Source organism: Perca flavescens, chromosome 6 (genome assembly GCF_004354835.1).
Source record: "Perca flavescens isolate YP-PL-M2 chromosome 6, PFLA_1.0, whole genome shotgun sequence".
In the NCBI taxonomy this organism is placed as follows: domain Eukaryota; kingdom Metazoa; phylum Chordata; class Actinopteri; order Perciformes; family Percidae; genus Perca; species Perca flavescens.
This window is the reverse complement of record NC_041336.1, coordinates 4,723,189-4,742,232: the sequence shown is the minus strand read 5'-3', so window position 1 is coordinate 4,742,232 and position 19,044 is coordinate 4,723,189. Positions and strand designations below refer to the sequence as shown.

The 19,044-nt window shown below is 41.9% G+C and overlaps 1 protein-coding gene across 2 annotated transcripts; it reads left to right on the top strand.

Moving 5' to 3' along the window:
* The first annotated feature begins 1,765 nt into the window (after nt 1–1,765).
* Nucleotides 1,766–18,047, top strand: aldh5a1 (aldehyde dehydrogenase 5 family, member A1 (succinate-semialdehyde dehydrogenase)). 2 transcript variants are annotated; one of them, XM_028580217.1, is made up of 11 exons: nt 1,766–1,890; nt 1,979–2,221; nt 5,202–5,285; nt 5,946–6,116; nt 7,813–7,929; nt 8,028–8,171; nt 9,848–9,991; nt 12,003–12,161; nt 13,624–13,787; nt 16,747–16,805; nt 17,110–18,047. In XM_028580217.1, exons 2-11 carry the CDS (start codon nt 2,003–2,005, stop codon nt 17,319–17,321), a joined length of 1,473 nt encoding a protein of 490 aa, XP_028436018.1. In that variant the 5' UTR covers nt 1,766–1,890; nt 1,979–2,002; the 3' UTR covers nt 17,322–18,047. The 2 variants fall into 2 exon arrangements, with proteins under 2 accessions (XP_028436018.1, XP_028436017.1); XM_028580216.1 differs by having other exon boundaries at nt 1,766–2,221.
* The last annotated feature ends 997 nt before the right edge of the window (nt 18,048–19,044 follow it).

The window sequence follows — 19,044 nt, the reverse complement described above, 5'->3', positions numbered from 1 at the left end:
CAAAATGACTTGATTTCATGAGTGAGAGTTATATATGACACATCATATAGAGCCCACCCAGAACTGGGTACCTGTTATAATACCTTTTTAAAGGGACAATACATGCAGCAGCCTAACAGACAGTTTCCCACAGATGGCAATCACTTTTTTGGCACAACAGCTGCAGCTCATCACCAGATGGCTGCATGCTTTTATGATTTTAACCCCCCTAGTGTCCTCAGGGTCTAATTTGACCCATTGTCATAATGTTTCTGTATCAGAAATTTGGGTTTCTTTCAACCAAATTGTCAAAAAAATAACGTGGATGGTTCCGTACAACCATTACTCTTTACAAGTAAAATAAATAACCAGTTCACTGAATTTGGGTGTTTTATTCAAGTTTATAGCATTTGAAGAAATAATTGAGATAAGAGCGTTGAAAAAAAGTGACGAAAGTGTCAGCAAAAATGTCAGAAAAGGGCCATAAAAAATGGAATACGTGTCAAAAAGTCGAAAAGTGACAAAAAGATTGGGCATAAGGAAAAAAAAAAGTGTTGAAAAAGACAAACAAAACGTTGACATTTTTAGTTTTAACCCAAGACAAGGGTTAAAAAACATGGAAAATATAATTATAAAAAATGAAATCTGCACACATTTGCAGAAAGAAGACATCCTTAAAGATCTGGGGGACTTTGGACAAAACATTTGGGGCCAGAGCCCCAGAAGACTTTATTTATAATAGTATTATATAATTTATAAACAGTGGAGTGAAGTAGCTGAGGGCGGGGCTGGTTGGAGTTAGGAAAGGGAAAGTGAAACTTACAAGAGCCAAGAGGGGGAAAATGAAACTGCAATTCTGGAGAAAAAAAACCTCCCAACACGTGACATATAAAAGATATAACTGCCTATAATAAAAGGGGCATGACGGACTGATAACAGCCTGCTTATCTGAAGGATTTACATAATTACAACACGGTTAAAGTCCAGTTTTAAGGGTCAACATGTTTACAGGTCAAATTAAAGGAACAGAAATGCAAACTAATTCAATGTGGGATGCGGAGCAACTTTCTTATCATCCAATATTTTACTGAGATAAATGTAGCACTATTTGGGAAAGATGAACGCATTTGTTTTGGTTTGAGCAGTGAAAAAAAAAAGTAGTTAAAACTATGATATTAAAAAGATCATATTTTTGATTTTCTGAAATCAAAATCAAAAAGTTAAAATGTCGGAATTATTAAAATGATATGAGGATAACGTTGAAATTATGATTATAACACACACACACACACACACACACACACACACACACACACACACACACACACACACACACACACGCACTCACACTTCCTCCAATTATTAAAATGATGTGAGGATAACGATGAAATTATGATTAACTATCTCTTATTTTTGAATAGGCAAAATAAGCCAAAAATATCAACAAACTATCTACTAATGTCAACATATTAGGTCATAGTTTTGACCTTAAGCAAAACAATATTTTATCATGTTTTCTTGTCCCCGTAGAAATGTGTTTCTTTATGTTGAACATTGGACGCGTTTGAGCAGAAGAGGACCGTAAAGTGCTCTGATGTTGGCCAATTTGCGTATCTAGGATGGCGACGGAATAACCCGCCCTTATCCACCTCTGATTGGTTGGAACCCGCTGCCTTCGTTTGTTGGATTGGTTAGGTTTAGGCATGAGGAAGGAGATTGGTTAAGGTTAAGGTGAGAGTACCAGAGTAAGCCAATCAGAGGCAGGGTAGGGCGGGACATGGCTTCGCCCTCCTAGGAAATCTAAACTCGCCTCCGGTTGTGTTTAGTCCGGACTGGTTTAAACCGACAGAAAGCTGCCGGAGCTTCTCCTTCTGACCTGCGGGGAGAAACACCGCCTTCACCCCGCACACAGTGAGAGTTTACACACACCCAGCTGCAGACATTCACCGCCAGTATGTCCACTTTCTGTGTGCTGAGGACTCGATGCTTCCTCCGGCAGGTCTTCCCCGGCCTGCCCGCCGCCATGCAGAGACACTACAGCCTGGATGTGTCCGCTCCGCTGCTGCGGACGCAGGGCTACGTAGACGGGCGCTGGGTCTCCGCAGCCTCGGTGTTCCCTGTGCTGGACCCGGCCACCGGGGAGGAGATAGCCCGGGTGTCAGACTGTGGCCCCGCTGAGGCCAAGCAGGCTGTGGACGCTGCGTACAAGGCGTTTCATTCCTGGAAGCAGTACAGTGCTAAGGTACCGTAACCGTACTCCACTCGAAAAAACTATCAATTAAAAAATAAATGTTGAATAACCGTCAGAAAAGTACACAAACACAGTAACACATGGTATATTTTCAACTGATAGGAACCAGACTTCAATTCGGCTTACGCATAAAATATTGAGTATTAAGAATAAAAGCTTAATATTCACTTGTATTGCTTATTACCTGCTGCGAATTAAAAAGCTAAAAGCATTACTAAAACAGGCTATTAGTACGACTAAGCTTGCCGAATATGTCTAAGCAAAGACAGTCTCCTAACGATTCAGAATACATGATGGTTGCGTTCACAAAACATGAATAGGCCATGAATGTGTCCATATGCTTGACCACACTAAATTGCGGAATATTTGAATAGAGTTTGGCGTGAAGGCTCTGAACAGCAGGTGTATTTCTGCAGACCAGTAACTGGGTGTGAGACTGAGAAAACTGAGGCTAACCCTGTTAAAGTGTTTAATGAGGGCCTTGTTTGATTATCTGTAATTTAAAATACTATGAGACATTTATTAGTCAACACAAAAAACCAAACCAGGTTCATTTTTAATATTAATATTTATATATTCGTATACAATTCAGTCTAACTGCAGCAGGGTGGAAGAAGAATTCAAAACTTAAGTAAATCATACAATATATATTGTTTTATAAAAAGTGATTTATTATGTGTAAGCTTGGAGCTAGTCCTAATTAATAATGAACACAATGTACAGTGGGGGAAATAAGTATTTGACCCCTTGCTGATTTTGCAGGTTTGCCCACTTACAAAGAATGCAAAAATCTACAATTTTAATCATATGTACATTCTAACAGTGAAAGACAGAATCCCAAAGAAAATTCCAGAAAATCACATCATATGAATTTATTAAAATTGATAACCATCTGATGAGGAAAAACAAGTATTTGACCCCCTGGACAAACAGCATGTTAATATTTTGTAGAAAAGCCATTATTGGCCAGCACAGATGTCAAACGGTTTTTATAGTTGGTGACAAGGTTTGTGCACATTTCGGCAGGGATGTAGGCCCACTCCTCCCTGCAGACAGCCTCCAAATCAAAGATTTTCAATCGGATTCAGGTCTGGAGACTGGATAGGCCACTCCAGAACCTTGATGTGCTTCTTCTTCAGTCACTCTTTTGTTGCTTTGGCGGTGTGCTTAGGGTCGTTGTCGTGCTGAAATCCTCGACCCATCTTCAGCTCTCTCACTGAGGGAAGGAGATGTCGGTCCAGAATTCCACGATACATGGCCCCGTCCATCCTGCCCTCAATACGATGGAGTTGTCCCGTCCCCTTGGCTGAAAAGCACCCCCAAAGCATGATGTTGCCACCACCATGCTTGACGGTGGGGATGGTGTTCTTTGGGTTGTACTCGGTGTTCTTTGCCCTCCAAACACGACGAGTTGAGTTGAGGCCAAAAAGTTCTATTTTGGTCTCATCTGACCACATCACCTTCTTCCAGGCCTCTTCTGAGTCGTCCAGGTGGTGAATGGCAAACTTCATGCGGGCCTGTACATGTTTCTTCTTGAGCAGGGGGACCTTGCGTGCGCTGCAGGATTTCAACCCATGACGGCGTAGTGTGTGTTACCAACCGTTTCTTTTTGTAACTGTGGTCCCAGCTGCCATCAGTTGATTCATCAGTTCCCCCCTTGTGGTTTTGGGATGATTCCTCACCGTTCGCATGATCAGGGACACCCCACGAGGCAAGATCTTGTGTGGAGGCCCAGACCGAGGGAGGTTGGCGGTGGTGTGGTGCTTCTTCCATTTCCTGATAACTGCACCGACAGTTGATCTTTTCTCTCCAAGTTGCTTTCCGATTCTCTTGTAGCCCATCCCAGCCTTGTGCAGATCAACAATCTTGTCCCTGATGTCCGTAGAAAGCTCTTTGGTCTTGCCCATGGTGGTGATGTTGGATGCTGGTTGTTTGGGTGTTGACAGGTGTCTTTTATACAGGTAACGAGGTGAGGCAGGTGTATTGATGAAGATAATTGGTTCGGATTGGCGCTGTGTCTTAAAGAAAGACTAACTGGCTTGTAGGAGCCAGAATACTTGCTGTTTGTCCAGGGGGTCAAATACTTGTTTTTCCTCATCAGATGGTTATCAATTTTAATAAATTCATATGATGTGATTTTATGGAATTTTCTTTGGGATTCTGTCTTTCACTGTTAGAATGTACATATGATTAAAATTGTAGATTTTTGCATTCTTTGTAAGTGGGCAAACCTGCAAAATCAGCAAGGGGTCAAATACTTATTTCCCCCACTGTATTAGTATAATCTGAATCTAACCCTACAGATATTCAAATAATATCAAATAAGTGGAGTTAAAGTATAAAGGAGCATAAAATGGAAATACTCAAAGTACAAGTACTTTAAAATTGTACGTAAGCACAGAATAGTAATGTACTTCCCACCACTGAACAGCAGTGATACCAAATGTAAACGGACCAGGGCTGTAGTCAAGTCCACCTTTGTCGAGTCCAAGTCTAGGACTAGTCGAGACAGAGTCAAGACCGAGTCCAAATGAGAGACAGTCAACACCGAGACCGATAAAAAGAATCCTCTTCAAGACTGTTTCATGATTTATGTGATGTGAGAGACCGTAGCCTATATCTTCTATTAAGATGATAGAAGATTTTGTAACTAATGATTTGTAAACACAAATCATTGAAAGTGGTGTATCGTAACTCTAACTCCGGACTCTAACTCCGGCAAAGGATCTGAATGCTTGTTCCACCGAGGAAGTCTGAGAACGTCTGAGAACCTCTAGTTAGCAGCCGGGAGAAACATTAAAGGACCCGTTCAGTTTTCCAGCACCCTTTTTTAACATGTTCCACTCTGTGATATATTCATCTGAATTTGTTTCAGCGAGCGAAAACCAGATCTGACAAACCTCACAGGCTGCCGGTTCTTTGAATACAAAAAAATAAAACTCCCGATGCAATCTGATTGGTTGTCCTGCAGGAGCGGAGCGTTCTGTTGAGGAAATGGTTCGACCTGCTGATGCTGCACAAAGAAGACCTGGCCAAACTGATCACGTTCGAATCTGTGAGTATTAGGGCTGCTCCCGCTTAGTCGATTAGTCAACTTAGATTTCTTTAGTCGATTACATAGTTACATGTCATTGTAACGACTTGCAATTGCTATGTATCAGAAGTCACACGCCTCTGGAGCAACTAGGAGTTAAGTGTCTTGCTCAGGGGGGGACACATTGGTTGATGAATCACAGTGGGAATTGAACCCTAGACCTCCCACACCAAAAGCATGTTTCCCATCCACTGCGCCATCACCACCACCTTAGTCATGTTTGATGCTTTTTTTCCTGCTGAATGACTTATTTCCAAGAAACGTACGAGCACATCTCTGGTAAACGCAAGAATTAAAGTGGTGCTTTTAGCACGACTCTTTGCGGAGAAACTCAGATTTACAGATCTGTCGATTAAATCAACTAATCGATTAGTCGATACGATTGAATGAGTTTTAGTCGACTAAGAACTTCTTCAATCGAGCACAGCCCTAGTGAATATCATTTGGATCAAGGGACACTTCACCCAAATAACCAAACAAACAAACATATTCTCTCATTGCTGATTGTTGACAGTCCATCTTCCTGCTTTCAAAGTCCACTTTGGTCTTCCCACTCTTCCAACAATCTGTTTTTTTGTTTTGTGTGTGTACATAAATAAATTGTGAAACTGTGTGTTGCAGGGAAAGCCCCTGCAGGAGTCTCTCGGGGAGATTGGGTACTCTGCCTCCTTCCTGGAGTGGTTTTCGGAGGAGGCTCGGCGAGTGTACGGCGACGTCGTCCCGTCGCCCGCCAAAGACCGAAAGATCCTCCTCCTCAAACAGCCCGTGGGCGTCTCCTCCATCATCACACCGGTGAGCAGCCAATGAGAAGCTCTTCAGGCGATCCAACGTGGCTCTGTGGAGGAAATATCTCTGCAGCTATTGGATGGATTGTTTTGAAAGGATTTCGGTTGGTTATGCGCTTTTATTTAGACAAAAGAAAAGTTTCATTTACCGGGATGTTTTTAAAATGGCTGTGGCAACTTGATGAAACTTATTTTTCTCCCAAAAAACTGTATTATTCAATTAGGATACATAAGGGAATGCAGTAAATACAGAGAGACAAACCCCTCCTAAGGATAAATTGTAAGACCTACACTACCGGTCAAAAGTTTGGGGTCACTTAGAAATTTCCATTCCAGACACAATACCTGCTGAGATCAGTTGTATTGTTTTTTTTAATCAGAGCAGCAGTTTTCAGATTACATGATTTGCTTACATAATTGCAAAAGGGTTCTCGACTGTTGTAGACAGAAGTGGCTGAAGAAACACTTGAAATTCATGCTTTTTGGTCTAAACGTCATACCCAAATTAAAAGTGGTACAGCTCCCATATACTTTGACACTCAGGGGTGTGCCTGATATCATTGGAAAGGTGATTGATGTGGGTTTGTTTGTGTATTTGAGAAGTGTTGTATTTTGTAGTTTTTTGGCTTTTTTATTTGCACTTTTCAAATAGAAATAAAAAAACGCACAGACATATTTGTAGAAAAGAATTCATATAAAATCCATTTTTGAGTCTTTTAGCTTCTGAATTTTTTTCTGTAGTGAGCTGAGACGTGGCTAATGCTGTGTTGTCTGTCACCTGTCAGATGTGTTTACAGCAGTGTATTTTAATAATTTTACAGATTTATAACTTGGACAGAAATAAAAAATCTCCATTCTAGCCTCTGTAACTCTGTGTCAGTAAGGCCTAGAATCGCCCTGACACTTGTAACAAAAACTTGAGAATGTTTCCTTTCCAATGATATCAGGCACACCCCTGAGTGTCAAAGTATATGGGAGCTGTACTACTTTTAATTTGAGTATGACGTTTAGACCAAAAAACATGGATTTCAAGCATTTCTTCAGCCACTTCTTTCTACAACAGTTGAGAACCCTTTAGCAATTATGTAAGCACATAATGTAATCTGAAAACTGCTGCCCTGATTAAAAAAACAATACAACTGATCTCAGCAGGTATTGTGTCTGGAATGGAGTGGAATGGAAATTTTTAAGTGACCCCAAACTTTTGACCGGTAGTGTAAATTCCACCAGACGGACCCAGGGCATGCTGGGAAACGCCGGCCTCTCAACTGATCTAACAGCTGATTGGTTCAGAATCGACTCAACATAATGATGTTTTATATACATTTTTTATTGTTTTTGAATTGGAGGGATTTTAATTGCTATTTGTCTGATTTAAAGGCTTATTCTAATAATAATTTCTTTCCTTCTTTTTGAAAAACCACCACGACCACCTAGTGGACGGAGAAAGCAATTGATTTTATTAGTCTAGTACCACAAAGTTGGATAAAAAGCTTAAATTCTCATGTGCAATTTTATTTAATAAAAGGCCGATACTTGGCGTCCATTAATCATACAGTATTGCCACAGAAAATATTTTTCTTTTGGGTTTTTCCAGCACTTTTAAAAATGAGCACAACCTTTCCCATCCACAGTAGTAAAATGCAACAGACACATTAATGCAGCAGCAATATTAATCCAGAAACCGTTGTGTTGCTCCACAGTGGAACTTCCCCAGCGCGATGATCACCAGGAAGGCCGGCGCCGCTCTGGCTGCCGGCTGCACGGTGGTGGTGAAACCGGCCGAGGACACGCCGCTGTCGGCGCTCGCCCTGGCTGAGGTCCGCACACCCGACGAGTCTCACGCTTCTGGTCCAACCTTGGGTGCTGTTTTTCCGTGAATGACCTTGTTGTTGTTGTTGTCTGGTTCGTTGTGCAGCTGGCGGAGCAGGCGGGCATCCCCGCGGGCGTGTTCAACGTAGTCCCGTGCTCCCGAGAGAGGACTCCGTCAGTCGGGGAGGTTCTCTGCACCGACCCAGTGGTGGCCAAAATCTCCTTCACCGGCTCCACCGCCATCGGCAAGGTGAGACCATAAACCGTGGCTGCTCAAAGTCTGGACCAAGGTCCACACCCGGTCCAAATGGCAAGTCAATCCGGACTAATCCCATAAACCTTGTGTAATGAATACAATACCTTTTTATGAAGTGTAAATTCAATTCAGTTGTATTTATAGTATCAAATCATAACAAGAGTTATCTCAAGACACTTTACAGATAGAGTAGGTCTAGACCGCACTCTATAATTTACAAAGACCCAACAATTCCAGTAATTCCCCCAAAAGCAAAGCATTCAGTGTGACAGTGGCGAAGAAAAACTCCCTTTTAGGGAGAAATCTGGGACAGACCCAGACTGTTGGTAGGTGGTGTCTGACGGTGCCGGTTGGGGGTGTGATGAACAGTGGCAAGGATAGTCACAATAAAGATAATGGAACAGTGACTAGAATAGGGTCGGGCATCGTTTGGATTTTAACGATTCTGGTTCCAATTCCGATTCTTCCTTTTGATTCCGGTTCTTATCGATTCCGATTCTCTGAGTGGTGGAGTTGAAACGGGTCACATGGTTATTTCACAAATAAGAGGAAAGTTTTATTTTGATTCAGAGGTGGGTTGCAGTTTGACGGGGGCTTTTTCAACGTAAAATAATGCCCCGCTAGAGCACCACTTACTGAGCTCCAAGGCTGCAACACAACCAGCGCCTGGCCGCTACGGAAACCAAAACTTGCGCGTGTTAAATTTGGAACCCCATGATCAGATTTGAAACCAAATCCTCCGAACGATTCCAATAAAGAAACGATTCCAATGGAATCGTAATTTTTGAAACGATTCCAAGTAGGAATCTGTTCTCGATGCCCAATCTTAGACTAGAAATAGTGGTTGTAGTAGTTCATGGCATATCAGGGCACTGCAGGGCATTACAGGATGTAGCAGGGCACAGCACAGCATAGCAGGTCGTAGCAGGGTGCAGCAGGACACTGCAGAGCGTAGCAGGACACTGCAGAGCGTAGCAGGGCACTGCAGAGCGTAGCAGGATGCAGCAGGACACTGCAGAGCGTAGCAGGGTGCAGCAGGACACTGCAGAGCGTAGCAGGGCGTAGCAGGATGCAGCAGGACACTGCAGAGCGTAGCAGGGTGCAGCAGGACACTGCAGAGCGTAGCAGGGCGTAGCAGGGTGCAGCAGGGCACTGCAGAGCGTAGCAGGGTGTAGCAGGGCACTGCAGAGCGTAGCAGGGTGCAGCAGGGCACTGCAGAGCGTAGCAGGGTGTAGCAGGGTGTAGCAGGGCACTGCAGAGCGTAGCAGGGCGTAGCAGGGTGCAGCAGGGCACTGCAGAGCATAGCAGGGTGCAGCAGGACACTGCAGAGCGTAGCAGGGTGTAGCAGGGTGTAGCAGGACACTGCAGAGCGTAGCAGGGTGTAGCAGGGTGTAGCAGGGCACTGCAGAGCGTAGCAGGGCGTGCAGCAGGACCACGGCGACAGCTGCAACCATGTTTTAGGTGCCGCTCCAATCCAAGGAAACATGCTATACGGAAAAAAAAACAACCTAAGGACTCGGGGGAATAAGCTTAAAGATTTCTATTTTTGAAATACATTTTCTATTGATCAATAAATTGTTAGTGATGTTGAATGTACGGTAAAAAGGCGACAAAAACATCCTCTTAGTTGATATTTATACTAAACAGTAAAACTGTGAATGTGCTCTCAGGTGCTGCTGAAACTGGCTGCTGATACTGTGAAGAAGGCGTCCATGGAGCTGGGAGGCCACGCCCCCTTCATCGTGTTCGACAGCGCCGACGTCGACAGGGCGGTGGCCGGCGCCATGGCTTCCAAGTTCAGGAACTCTGGACAGGTAACGGGAAGCCCACAGTGCTCTGTGTTAAAGGAACACGCCGACTTATTGGGAATTTAGTTTATTCACCGTAACCCCCAGAGTTAGACTAGTCCATACATACCCTTCTCATCTCCATGCGTGCTGTAATGCTGTCTGATGGCTCCAGCAGCATCAGGCCAGCACAGATCCTGCAGGTGAATGGTTCCAGTAATCCTACTGCTCCCAATAAGTGACAAAATAACGCCAACATGTTCCTATTTACATGTTGTGATTTATAAGTCTGGCGTGTACAAAAACAACGTAACATGAGACACAGCCATCTTCTAACAGTAAACAAACCGGGAACTATATTCTCAGGCGGAAGAATATAGTACTTGGGCGGATTGATATGCTCGCAGCAAGCCTGTCTGAGAATATAGTTCCCAGTTTGTTTACTGTTAGAAGATGTCTGTGTCTCATGTTACGTTGTTTTTTGTACACGCTGTGACTCTACAAATCACAACATGTAAATAGGAACATGTTGGAGTTATTTTGTCACAATTGGGAGCAGTAGGCTAGTTGGAACCAGTTACCTGCAGGATCTGTGCTAAGCTAATGCTGGAACCGTCAGACAGCGTTACAGCACGCACGGAGATGAGAAGGGTATGTATGGACTTGTCTTACTCTGGGGGTTACGGTGAATAAGCTAAATTCCCTTTAAGTCGGCGTGTTCCTTTAATGGATGACGAAAGTATGTTTCAACCTGGAGCCTGTTAACTCATCTTTTTGTGTCCTAAAGTCAGTGTTTCTTAAACTCACGGACCGCCTAACTGCCAAAATATTCTCAAAATCAATAGTGCGGTTACCGTAAACTTTATTCCTTCGTACTTCCTTCAGATGTTACGCTGATCATTTGTGATGTCAATTGGAGGCAGGTTCGCATTGCTGAAGGCTGACAACACAGGAAAAAAACAGCCCAATCAAATAACAATGTTTGAGTTTATTTAATATTAAATAAATGTAATACTAATTAAGTACATAACAATATGTTCCTCACAGTTAGACTTTGGAGTTGCTTACAGACGGTTTGAAAGACACTGTTTTGAATTTTAGATTAAAGGGTAATTTCATTTTTTTCTTTCAACCTGGACCCTATTTTCCAATGTTTTTGTGTGTAAGTGACTGATAGGAACAACAATCTTTGAAGTTGGTCCGGTATTAAGACCGGGCTGCAATGTAACCCTATGGGGCAAATGTGCATCGTCTATTTGGTCCACTAAAAGTTATTATTCTAAGTGTCTGACAACATTATGGAAATGGAAAGGATCCCTTCAGAGATAGACCTTTAAAACCTCTTTGAGAGCTTTCTGTTTAACCAGAAACAGCTCTGAAGTCGCTAGCGCTAAACCCACCAGACTCCATTTAAAAAAACAATACTTTTAGTGTGTATAGAGCCAGCATGTTCTGACATGTAAATCTGTAAACTGTGTGTTTATTTCAACCAAAACTAGAGTTGTGATGGTTGGAAAAGAGGAAAGACTACCCAAAATTGCTTTTCATAGTTTTATTTAGTTTCTGTCGACTTTGAATGAAGTGTGTTTTACGATGCTAAAATTACTTTTATTTACATGGAGTCTGGTGGGTTTAGTCAATGCTATGATGTGGATGTTTTTGTTTAATTCTCTTACTCTTTAACAGAAAGGTCAACCTCCTTAGAAATCCTTTCCATAATGTTGTCAGACACTTAAAAATAGCAATCGGAGTCTGTCAGAGGCTAAATAAGCACTTTTGTGAAGGTAAATACAAGCTGTACAGTTGTTAATTAACTTCTATCTTAGCTTGTTTCTTTGCTGCTGACGGCAGCGATCTCGCTTAATACTGGACCAATGTCAAAGATAGTTGTTCCCATCAGTCACTTAGACACAAAAACACATAGGAAAATAGGGTCCAGGTTGAAAAAAACAGTAGTTACCCTTTAAAAACAGGATATTTCACCAAATCTGTCTGCCGACCAGTCTTTGTCTCAAGCGACTAATCTTCTTTCGTACAGACGTGCGTGTGTTCCAACCGGTTCCTGGTGCAGAGCGGCATTCACGACCACTTCCTGGAGAAGCTGGGCCGAGCAATGGACGCTGAGCTGCGCCTGGGTCACGGCGCGGAGCCCGGCACCACCCAGGGGCCCCTCATCAACACCCGAGCTGCAGAGAAGGTAAACCCTGCTTTATTTCACAACAATGGGGGCCAGGGGGTGTTGAGATATCTTGCTTCAGAGAAAGCTGTTCGCTATGGACCAAAAAAGTAGATAATGTAAGACGTAGTATCTGAGTATGTGTCGATCTTTTAAGCAACAAGAAAATGTGGGATCTCTAGCTATGTTTCCATCGACCCGTTTTTATCCAAATTAAGTGATATCGAATGAAAAATGCCGTCATGGAAACTGTAAAATCCGATGAAATTTCATAAATATCGACTCAAAGAAAATACGTTCGGTCAAATCGGATTTTCTCTTGATCGATATACGGCTTATGCGATAAACGCTGATGGAAACGATATTTGCCGAATAAATAATGAACTGCGATTAAGTTTTAGGTCATTTTATGTTTGCAACCCGCAATAAAACGAAGAAGAAGTTTCAGTTCATTTGCGCCCAATATTGTCGCTCTGTTTGCACACATGACAGGTGTCAACAAAGACAGATGTAAGTGGACAAACAAGGAGACAAGATACTTTTTAAAATTAATTTACCAGAAAAATATAACTGCTATTTTAGATAGCAAAAATCTAAGAAACGCCATCATTTATCAGGAGCTCGCGAAGGAAATGACCAACAAAGGTTACGACAGAGACGTAAACCGCTTAACGTGAAAAAGCTAACGTGGTTTAATGTATCTAAACAACGATCAATCATCACCAGAGTTATCGTGGTCATATCTTGTCATGAACACTTAAGCCTGTCAAAAAAACTAAATCGAAATCCAACGATTATAGAAGTTATCTCATGTTAATGTTTTCTTCATCAGTGGCCGTATGGCGAGGAAAAAGCTTAACGTGGTTTGATGTACCTAAACAATGAACTGTCAAATAATCTAACCCATTGTCCAATTATTATGGACGTTATCTGACATAAAGCGAGAGGCCATAAACTGTCACAGACTCTGTTTAATAAAAACCCCGATTGAGACGGAGAAAATGGTAAAAAAAAAAAAAACTGTCCATCCCAGTTTTTCAAAATCCAAGGTGATATCTTTAAATGTCTTGTTTTGGGGGCGACCCCCCCTAGCTCACCAAGTAGAGCGTGCGCCCCATGTAGGCTGAGGCCTTGGCATCGGTCGCAGGTTTGAATCCCGCGGCCCTTTTGCTGCATGTCGGCCCTCCTCTCTCTCCTCTTTCCTGTCTTCAGCCTATCCTGTCGATTTAAAGGCCATAAAAAGCCCAAAAAATAATCTTTAAAAAAAAAAATGTATATAGATATTCAGTTTAACATGATATTAAACAGAGAAAAGCAACATATTTGAGAGCCTGAAAACAGCATTTTCTGCAATTTATGGCCTGAAAAATTACTTAGATTAATCGATTATCAAAATAATTCTTTTTCTATCGATCGACTAATCGATGAGTGGAGTTACGGTTGCAGCTCTCCAGCTCAGTGCGACTCTATCTGTCGTCCCCAGGTGGTCCAGCAGGTATCGGACGCGGTGTCGAGGGGAGCGAAGGTGCTGCGGGGCGGGAAGCGTCTGGACGGCTCCTTCATGGAGCCCACTCTGCTGGCCGGCGTCACCACGGACATGATCTGCACCCAGGAGGAGACCTTCGGCCCGCTGCTGCCCGTCATCAGGTGTTTATTAATGTTTTAAAATCATTGCATACAACATGTTTATATCAGTTTGACAATGTATGCAAACAAATTGACAGGGTTGAACTTGTTCTGCACAGATACACACATAAACTAGCTGCAGACAGCCGAGACGAATCATTACGAATAGAAATAGTTGCACGCACGTTGATGATCTTCAAACTCTGCATCAAGGGAGGTTCTAGGATCAGACCTTTAGGGGGGCTCAGCCCCTAATGAGAATGTGACACGCGTACAGTGCCTTGCAAAAGTGTCTGCTAAATCAGTAGTTTCACTGGACAACAATGAATATGTGTATTTATTAGGGCTGTCAAAATAGCGCGTTCATTTTGATTAATTAATCTGAGAAAATTTTTAAAAAAATAACGCAGATTAATCCGTTCCATATTGACGTTTGACCCGGAGCCATTCTAGCCACCATTCGACTGTAAAATGAACATTGACATATATATAATGGACCAATAGACCCCGTTGCTCTGGACGGAGACCAGTGAAAGATATTAGAAGCACTTTTCCGGTGATCTCTTGCTTTACTGCACAGCCTCCAACTGACAGAGACAACGTAGATGTGACGTGAGCAACGTGTCTGAAAGTGTGAAGTCTTCTGGTAGCTGTGCCGAGAGAAATCTCAATCATTCCCAATCTTACAGAGACGGAGAGTGTAGGTATATGTAAGGAGATAACATAGACACAGGCTAATTACTGATCACTAACATGCTAGTTAACATTAGTGATTAAACCTAAACAGATAATGGAAGTCCAAACTGCCTGTGAGCTTCTCCTGTACTATACGGTAATTCCTCTACTGTGTGACAGTAAGTCTCGTGGTTATGACCCAATCGTTAGCCTATTTTTATAAAAGCGTCTGCTACGGAGCCATAACGTGAGGTACAAGGTAATGGAGCCTTTTATACATTGTCGTGTTTCTTTAGAAATAAACAGACAAATAGAGTCTTTAAACGCTTCAGATGTAAAGTTATTCGCCGTCAAGTGACGTAAAAACGTAAAAAATGGCGGTCAGTGTAATGCTAACAGGAGGTGATCGCTTTGTAGCAACAAAATGGCGCCATCGGAGGTTCGCGTTCTGAAGCGAAGCTTACCCCCTTGAAAATGAAGGAGGGAGACGAGGATGTGCTGCCTGGATCATTGATTGGAACATGTAGCTACTTGTTACTTCTTCCTGCCAACCCTGGCTACCGAAATCTGGTGCCCCTGATATGTCTGCTCTTCTCTCTGATGCTCTGAGACGGACGATACAGGCAACACAAACACCGCTGCACGGGACGCTAGTTAACACTATACTCGACAGCAGCTAACGTTAGCCTACCGCTAGCTAGTAGCTGGATTAAACACCGTTAAAATGCTGACAGCTAACGCTAAACGGTGTAAAGTTTGACTGTGTTTTACTGTAGAGGATTCAACACCGGTGTGTAACAGTCTGCTAGCCTGACCAGCCAGCTGTCACTAGGCTTCGTCTAGATTTCTAGGCTAACAATCTGCAGCCATAGACAGTATATAATGGACCAATAGACCCCGTTGCTCTGGACGGAGACCAGTGAAGGCTATTAGAAGCACTTTTCCGGTGATGGCCAGCTTTACTGCGCAGCCTCCAACTGAGAGAATGTGACGTGAGCAACGTGTGAAGTCTTCTGGTAGCTGTGCCGAGAGAAATTTCAATAATTCCCAATCTTACAGATACGGAGAGTGTAGGTATATGTAAGGAGATAACATAGACACAGGCTAATTACTGATCACTAACATGCTAGTTAACATTAGTAATTAAACCTAAACAGCTCATGTAAGTCGAAACTGCCTGTGAGCTTCTCCTGTACTATACGGTAATTCCTCTACTATGCGACAGTAAGTCACTTGGTTAGGACACAATCGTTAGCTTATTTTTACAAAAACGTCTGCTACGGAGCCATAACGTGAGGTACAAGATAATGGAGCCTTTTATACATTGTCGTGTTTCTTTGGAACTAAACAACGGAGAAATAGAGTCTTCAAACATTTCTGATGTAAAGTTAGTCAAGTGACGTAAAAAAAAATGGCGCTCAGCGGAATGCTAACAGGAGGTGATGGCCAGTTAGCAACAAAATGGCGCCATGATGGCTCGAGTTCTGCAGCGAAGCTTAACCCCTTGTCTGCAGCTGCCGTCGGAAAAATAACACAGACGGCGCGTTCAATGAAACTGGTAAACTACAGCCTCGTGGTGCATTTGAAGTTATTGTAAATGTCCTTTTACCATCTGGTGGTCGTTTTTATCGTTCAACAGCAATTTACTAGTGAAATAAGTTATTGTTATTGTTATAGATTATTGTCAAATCATTTAATTTTGACCATATGGCCTTAGCAATAAACAAGCCCTTCTTTAATGTCACCGACTGTTGTTTAGTACCCTTCTTTTTTCTTTTCTTTTTTTACTTTCTTAAAAAGTATTGGTTCAGGCACCGTTAATTATGTATGCGATTAATTAATCACAGAGTATGTAATTAATTCGATTACATTTTTTAATTGATTGACAGCCCTAGTATTTATTATTATAACAGAGGATAAATGCAAAATATTTAACATATAAAAATAACTACGAAAGTCCCTTTATGGACTACCAGAATCAGATAAATTGATAATGAAGTGTAAACAATAAATAAATAAAAAATAACCCTTTCCTTGACTGGGTTACAGGTGCATAGCTTCGGCAACAGCCACACAGGATATTTAACCTGTTTCTTTGAACCTGTAATTGTTTGTCCTCTGTCACTAAAAGACAAGTTCTCAAACTCTCACTTGAAGCATTAAAGTTGATTTTAAAAAAGAAAAAAAAATGTTTTTTTTATTATTATAATTTTTAGGGGGGCTGAGATGAAATTAAGGAGCTGCTGGTTGTGTTCAGGTTCCGAAGATGTCTGTAAAATAACTTTTGTTTGTTTGTGTTTTGCAGGTTTAACACGGAAGAAGAGGCTCTGGCGATCGCCAACGCATCGAACGTCGGGCTGGCAGGTGAGTGCGTCTCTCTGAGCTCAAGCAGGCAAAGAAAATGTTTCTATGTTTTTGGCACTTTTTTGACGAATTGTTGGTGCTTTTTCCAAAGTTCTTGGCATTTTCTTCCGTGTTTTTTTTTTTTTTTTTTTTTCTCATTGTGTGTTGCTTTTCCCAACATTTTGTTGTTTATACATTTTTGGCGCTTATTTCAACATCACATTAATTCTGGAGTAAAAAAAAAAACTTTAAAAACAGGTCAGATTTGACCCGAGGACAACATGAGGCCTAAACCTTGCTATGATCTGATTTCGTCTGTCCTCAGGTTATTTCTACTCACAGGATGTCAGTCAGATCTGGCGGGTGGCCGAGGCGTTGGAGGTGGGGATGGTCGGAGTCAACGAGGGCCTGCTGTCCACCTCCGAGGCCTCGTTCGGGGGGGTCAAACAGTCCGGTTTGGGCCGCGAAGGCTCCAAGTACGGCATCGACGAGTACCTGGAGGTCAAGTACATGTGCTTCGGAGGCCTCAAACCCTGAAACCTAACGGAGCGGCGCCGCAGGTCCAGACTGTGGTACTACACACTCGTTTAACTGCAGTAATCATTATAGGTCCTAACTGTGGATCTCCGGTTTGAATTGATTTAATTTTCAAAAAGTTTCTATATCAGAAATGTTTCTTTCCACCAAATTTTCAAAAGAAAGTAACGTGGATGGTTCCCTACAACACTCTTCACAAGTAAAATAACTGATCAATACTTTCATTGAATTTGGGTGTTTTATTTAATTTTATTAATTAATGTCGGAAAAAACTTCTTAAACATGGGAGAAAAACACAAAAAAAGTGACAAAAAGATCGGAAGTAGTGACAAATAAACTAAGATAAAAGTGACAAAAGTGTCAAAAGAACGTTGAAAAAAACATTTTAAATTTTGAAAATTCTGATTTTTTTTTCCTAAACATAAAACAAGCAACACAAAGGTCAGCTTAATGCTTTATTGTTCACATTTACAAACATTTCTTTGTTAATTTTTACAAGAGAGAAGAAGATTTTTAACATGACTAACTCGTGAGTCACACATAGTTATAAACTCCCCAAATCCAATAAAGACCAGGACAGAAAGACCAGGACAGAGTTCATGCTAACATTAGCATGAACTCTGTCCTGGTCTTTAGTGGATTTGAAAAGCATCATCCATGTTTCAGTCCCGAACGCCGCTTCTTCATGCCACAAAATAATGCAGTTTGCTAATAAATATCCCTTTCGGAAAAACAGAAAAAAGAAGCTGCAACACCGCCGCACACTTGATTATGGAAGAAAAGGGGGATTAACTGTGATGAAATAAATAAATGCACAAAACCTTTTTTGCTAGATTTTTGTAAAATCATTGTATTGAACATCGCGATGTTGACATCCTGTAGAAGCCTGTTCATGTAAAAATCTGTATTTTTTATGATTAAAATACTTATATATGTTTTCAAAGTGGGTCTAAAAATTATTCCAAGCATCAGAATTTGGTCATTTATACAAAAATGTGTCAGCGTATTTGTCTTGTGTTTGGAACATTAGCAAGTTTCTGAAGTCCTTGAAACACATTTCAATAATGTCTGTAAAGCCCAGTTCAGACCAAAGATTGTTGAAACTTGCAGCTACTTGCAACGCTCCGGTCTGCAGCGTTCTGAAAGCTGCGACTTTAATGAGACAAGACGGTGTATCATCTGCATAGCAACGAATCTCTGTACTTCTGTTCTAACTTCAGACTTTCAGGCTTTTGGGTAGCTGGATATATCATTTGTAGGGTCTTAAAATATGAATGAGGAGAGTGATAGTGAGATGCTTGCTACAGCTGCATTTCTAGTAGAGATGAAACAGAGAAAATGTTTTATTTCTCTGATTCTCTGCTTTGTTCTATCACCAGCGCTGCTCCCTCTCTTCAGTCTCTCTTTAGTCTCTCAATGCCAGACCTTCCTCTACAGCGCTGTGGAGGAGGGTCTGGCTAGTCCACACAGCATTCCTGGATGGGAGAAAAACGTGCTCTGGTTTATTGGCATTTCTTTAAATCAATCACAATCGTCGAGACAAAATAACCTCTGGAGGGAACTTGTTTTGGTGGAACGTGTAGTAGTTTTAGTCGTGCAACTTCCGCTTCAGACCGCTGAAACTTTTACTGCAACGATCCAAAATGATTTCATTTCGCAGAGAGTCTATGGTCTGAACTGGGCTTTAAACATCTGTGTTGCTAAAACATGTTCATAAATACAT

Excerpts from the sequence above, each read along its gene's own strand:
- aldh5a1 (XM_028580216.1), top strand. The coding sequence starts at position 1,934 with ATGTCCACTTTCTGTGTGCTGAGGACTCGATGCTTCCTCCGGCAGGTC. Across the intron at positions 5,286-5,945 it reads AACTGATCACGTTCGAATCT|GGAAAGCCCCTGCAGGAGTC; the intron begins GTGAGTATTAGG and ends TGTGTGTTGCAG. Across the intron at positions 16,806-17,109 it reads ATCGAACGTCGGGCTGGCAG|GTTATTTCTACTCACAGGAT; the intron begins GTGAGTGCGTCT and ends GTCTGTCCTCAG.